Genomic DNA, 6,000 nt, shown 5'->3' on the forward strand with positions numbered 1-6,000 from the left:
TTATTGTGGGAAGAGATGCGTATTTAAAGTTGATTGTACTTTTAAATGTCTAGGTTGAATTAGTCTAAAACCCGTTTGTTGACGTGCTAAAAAAGTTTTAAGATTGCTTAGTAGACCAGTCAAAAAAATTGCTTTCTTGATGCCAAGAATAAATAATCAGGGTGTTGACAGTGTCTTTGAAGGCAACAGAAGAGGAAAAGAGGAAGAAGGTTTGAATCGGTAAGGCATAATCTGATCTCAGCACATCTCTGTCTACTCACTATTTTGTATGTTGAAATGCTTCACACTGGAGTCTGATAACGATACATGGCTGCTTAAAGTATTTCATAATTCATTTACTGCAGTATTTGGTTCTGGAGGATTAACTTCGTTTTTGTTTTATTGTTAAACTTCATATCACTTCTAACTAAAAGAATTAAGGTAGATACTTCTCACTTTTTTCATGAGGGCCCTGAGGACTAGGAAAGTCGTCAGTTGGTACATATAGCAGATTCCTATGACAGATACTCCACTTTATCACTGGGTTTCAGCACCATTATTGTCATCATGGAATGCAGCTTCTGGGAGAATAATATCATACCTTAAAACTTGGAGGAGGTCATGTGGTACCCATTTGCTGAGGTATGTTTACCTTATCATCATGATAGATGTAGACGAGGATATTAGCCACTAATCAACATCATCATCCTTGAAGGAGATCCGATCGGCAACATCATCTTGAAGACGATTCGCTTGATGTAATCATGACCATTTAGCACAGCCACATCACCACCGATTGGAGAATCTTCCACCATGAGAAGGACATCACAACTAATTGGGCAGTTGTCACAATCTTATAGAAACGATTTTCCATTTCTAGAACTTAAATTTTTTTTATCCTTCACACACCCCTCGGCCCTCCCTCCTTGGATTAGATGTTCTAACTTCTCCTTTGTTCCCTTTTTACTCTGGGAAAAGAAACGAATATTAACCACACCTAGGAATTCGTTGCAGATCCTATTCATTTTATTTCCCTGAACTGTATAGCCATGTTGCTGTACCATTCTTTTTCCCTGTTCCTTAAAAAGAGAGAAAAGGAAACTACTTATGGTTTTTGGCTGCAAAATGTATTTTTTTCTGTTTTATTTTTCTGCTGAATGGGATGTAAGATAAGAACAATATAGTGTGGAATCTGGGTTGAATACATCAGGGGACACAAACAAAGGACATGTAATCTAAATTTAGTAAGTTCGAATTATGCCTGAGCCCCGATGCTGAAAATCTCCCAGTGTACCATTTCAAGGTCTCATTCTAACGAATGCTCTATTCTTTATAGGGTAGTGATAGGCTTACCATTCTATTACTATCCATCCACTACTCAAGTGTATTATAAGTTTTTTTATTTTTATTTTATTTTTTTATGTATTTTTTTAACATTCTTAATCATTAAGAAAAAATTAAAAAAAATATAACTTTACTAATACTCACTTCCTTAATCATTAATTTAAATAAAAAATTTTAAAAGAATTAAATATAAAAAAAATAGTAAATAAGTTGTAATAAATTAGTAAGTATATCATTCTTCCTTCTTTATATATATATATATATATATATATACGCTTTCAAATCCAACAATCTCTGTCGTGATAATAACCTTTGAGACATCTTTTCCCCACCTTATTTCTTTTCCAGCTGCCCTATCTCAACCTAAATTATTTCCTTCCATATCAGCAACATTATTTTCAACTGAAAAAAATATAATTACAAGTATAATTATTAATTTATATATTAATGTGATATGATTGATTAAAAAATAAATTTTATTAAAAATAGTGTTAATTTAAATTTTAAATATAAATAAATTAATATTGATATACAGATTAATATATGACTGTGATTATATATAGCAAAACCCTTTCCAATCAATTATGCCAACTGCAACCACTTTGAACAAATCTACTTCTGCTAAAACCAGCAAAATATGATTCACGTCAAGGGGTCCTAAAATATAGGGTAAAGAACGCCAGAGTATCTGATATATGCCAAGTGTCCAAAATTCTAATAACGCACTTTTTGGGCTTCAGGTTTTAGATTGGTTATCGCTCTTGAGATTGACAGTGTGAGTCTGTTTCTAAGTACAAGACAAAGGTTTGTGGTTCGAAGAAAACAGATTAGTCTGTTCACATTAGCATTAGTTTACGACTCGCTTTGAGGTTGTTTTGACTTTTATGAGACAACACCACTGGGGAAATGGGGAGGAAATGCTTTGATATATGCAACAGTAACCAGACCATTCATGGCTTCACGTTTTGGCACAGAGTTTTACCTCTCTTCGATTTTCTTACATCATTCTAGGGAATAATACAAAAATCCAGAACATCCAACTTAATGTCAATTAATTTGGGTGCCTCGTGGGTAAACATAAATCCGCAGGAAACGAAAAACAGAACAAGAGAATGCAATCTAAAGGATTGAAAATGCTTCTTAACAACTATAGAATGCAGTAAAATTAAGTGTATGTACATTGTACACCCCATGAGAATGATTACAGACCCCCCCCCCCAAAAAAAAAAAAAACACAAAATGAGAAGAATTTTGGGAAATTATTCGTTTTTTTCCCTCTTCAACAAGAAGTTACAGTTTTTGTTGATTGAATCAATGGAATGCCCTTGAACGTCTGGATTGATAGAGCTCCAACCTGCTATTGGCTTCTTCTAACAATACCTCCAATGCTTCATTTTGGGTCAGGTGAGATTGTTTGGACGCCCATTCAAGCACGGTGAGCACCTCGGCCTGCGCAAGTATTTCGCTGTCTGGGACATGCAGTGCAATGTAGCATAGGAGTGGCAGTGCTGAGATTTGAACAACTTGTTCTCCAAAATACACCAGCTGGACCAAATGCTTTGGTCCTCCGGCACTGATGATTGCCTTTGAGTGATCAAGGTGGAGATAGTTTTCTTTGCAGGCAAATTTTGTGAGAGTAATTGCAGCCTCCTTGGATATCTCAGCTTCTCTCTCATCGAGAAGCTGCACTAAGGGGCCGATCATCCTTGTCTCTGTTGCCCTGAATGTCCTTGCCAAATTCCCAATAGCCTTGATACATGGAATAAGGAGGTCTGAATCTTCTTCCTCAATGATCTTTAGCAACTGGTCAACAACAGCTTTACAGGCAGGCGAATTGGGCTTGAAGGCAGATCTTCTCAATTCAGCATCTTTCTCAGCCACCGCAGTGATCTCCGTCAAAGCCATGGCGGAATTATACTTGACATCTTTGGACCCTTTCTCTAGGAGAACTGCGAAGCATAACAATGCTCTTGATTCAGTAATGCTGCGGCAGATGGATGAGTTTCCTTTGCAAAGGTGCCAAAGAGCTCTTGCAGCCATTGCCTTCATGTTGGCCTTCGTATCAGGGTCTTCCAGTTCCCTCCCCTTGAGATTAAGAGCAGCCCCTGAAAGAGAATGGTTATGTTGATGGTGGGGTAGATGGAGTTGGTGATTCTGCTTCGCATTGTTATGGTTGTTGTTCGTGGCATTGTTGTGGTTGTTTTGAGGCGAAACATTGCCTTGCGGTTGAAGTGGCTTGGACTGGGACCTCATGGCCATGGTGTTGGTTACCACATTGTGCATCTGACTCGGGGTCTTATTCCCCATGGGATGGGGAATTTGATTCTGCCAATGTTTGTCGTCCTCGTCAAATGCCTTGTTCATGGCGTTTGGATTATTACTTGCCATTACAACGGCGTGGATGGATGTTGCTCTGATGCTGGTAATGGCATACTTACTGTGCTCCTGAACGGTCTCAAACGCAAGATGGCTCACCAGCAACCGAATTACATTGTTCTGGGCAAAAATATCTTGGCACTTGCGGTAATTAGCCGCGAGCTCCGAAACAGCCCAAGCCACCACCGCCTGGACTTTCATGGGGCCTTCCTTGAGGATTTTCGCAAACACCGAACATACACCCGCGAGGATCATGTGGTCTACGCTTTCCGGGTCGCGTCCCAGTAGCCCAATCGCCCGGGCAGCGTTCTCTTGCCCTTCCTGTTTACCCTCTTTGATCAGTTTTAACAAGGGTCCCACCCCACCTTCCTCAATGATCAGCTTGCCGTAGCGATCATTGTCCCGGGCTAGGGAAACCAGTGAAGCCGCCGCATCGGATCGGTCCTCGAGCGAACCCGTAGAAAGAATCGCAATCTGTTCCCATATGAGACACAGAATTGGCTCGTTTGCTGCAATAGGAGGCAGACCCAAGTACTCGTCGCCGCGATCGTCGGCCGGAGCAGATACGCGGAGCAGCCAAGACACGTCCCCAATCGAATTCTCGAGCTGGGCGGACATTTTGCGAAAGGCAGCGGCGGGGATGAGGGTGAAAACGCGCTTCACGATGCCGTTGACGCGGCACTTGACCACGAGGGACAGAGCCTTCTCGAGGACTTGATCGGTGTCGTCAATGATCCGCCGGGTGGGTCGCTCGTAGAGATCGGAGCTAGCTCTGGCAGCCTGCCGGAGCAGACCGGCAAGCTTCTCGGTCTTGGATTTAATCTCCGCACACTCCTGCTTGAACGAACTGGCCTCTTCTGCGGCCTTGGCAACTTGGTCAGCTAATTGGATCGGCGTTGCCAAGATTTGTTTCACAAAGTCCGCCATGGCCACCACGGCGGACCAACCTTCAAAGTCTTTCACCACAGTTGACTACAACACAAAGATCAGATCAAGAACCAAGGAAGCTAAAGAAAGATGGGTTCTTCCCGTATTGCCTTCTAGGAATAGTTTTGGCCCTTGAATTTGGGGGTGGAGGAGCATATGGGCATCAAAACACCATTGAAGACTTTGCGCCTGAGCTAAATGGTGAACGGGGTTTACGAGGTCAAAACGCTGGTGCTCCCATTTGCTCATTATATAAAGGAGTTTGCAAAAATAAAAATAAAAATAATACAAGGAAAAGACAAAATAGGTAATAAAGAAACCACAGAAAGAGCTGTCCAACTACTGTATAAATTATTCACTACAAAAAAAAAAAAAAAAAATACTCCTGTAGAAACAGAAGCCCCACCGGCGTCGGGTCCCCATGCAAGTCCCGATGCGATACCGACGTGCAGGGTTGCAGTTAAAGTTAAGAAAAACACTGCTGTCGCCTCTTTTGGACCTAACCCAGACTCAGATCCCCTGACTTCAACTAGGTATGCACTGCGGTCCAGGCTTCATATTTGCAACTCATGGATTACCCAAGCGTTTTTTTTTTTTTTTTAATAAAGTAAATATAAATTTTAAATTAAAAAAAATTAATTAATTTTTATAATAATACATCTCACTTTTTAGAAAAATAAAAATAAAAATGCTCGACGTTTATACAATCATAATTATATATAATATTACCATTACAATCCAAATATTCTCCCTTACATGTCTTCTTAAGTTACCAATATGAGAGACGAAGATATAATGTAAAAATGATTAGTGTAATAACTCAAAACTGTTCAACTTTTTTTGTTTGTTAATATGTCATATTATTATGTTAATTTTCTTAATTATTATTAGGTTGGTTATTAATTATAAAATATTTCATCATGAATTTTGTTATAATTTTGAATTATTTATATATTTAATCTTATATTATATATGAAATTATATTAATAAAACTAAAATAAATATGCAAGTCAGCTCAACTTATTTGTATTTGTATGAAACAAGTTATGTTCAAATTAACCAAACAAGAGTATATTGTTAATATGTATTAGAAAAAATTAGAATCAAGATGTTGAACAACAGCATTTAAGTATTAATTAAGATTATTATAAATATATCTTAGAGTTCTAATAAAAGAAACTTGTTGATTTAGATCTCTCTAAGGGGACCGCTTCGGGCCGATGTCACCTGTAAGGGAAGAAAATCGGAGACCAATAAGAAGTTGCCACATAAGAAATTGAGGAAGACATGTATAGAGATTACGCTGCAGGGGATCTTTCCCCCAACTCCCCCTTTCGCTGCGCTCTCTCTCTCTCCCGATGAGTTTGGTCTGCA

General features: G+C 39.2%; 1 protein-coding gene across 1 annotated transcript; it reads right to left on the minus strand.

Moving 5' to 3' along the window:
- Positions 1-2,349: 2,349 nt before the first annotated feature.
- LOC122319125 lies at positions 2,350-4,907 on the minus strand. The gene has a single exon (XM_043137044.1). It carries the CDS (start codon positions 4,624-4,626, stop codon positions 2,635-2,637), a length of 1,992 nt encoding a protein of 663 aa, XP_042992978.1. The 5' UTR covers positions 4,627-4,907; the 3' UTR covers positions 2,350-2,634.
- Positions 4,908-6,000: the final 1,093 nt, after the last annotated feature.

This window comes from Carya illinoinensis, chromosome 8 (assembly GCF_018687715.1).
Source record: "Carya illinoinensis cultivar Pawnee chromosome 8, C.illinoinensisPawnee_v1, whole genome shotgun sequence".
NCBI classification, from domain to species: Eukaryota; Viridiplantae; Streptophyta; class Magnoliopsida; order Fagales; family Juglandaceae; genus Carya; species Carya illinoinensis.

What these genes read in the sequence shown, in the direction of transcription:
- LOC122319125 (XM_043137044.1), bottom strand. Translation starts at nt 4,626, where the DNA reads ATGGCGGACTTTGTGAAACAAATCTTGGCAACGCCGATCCAATTAGCT.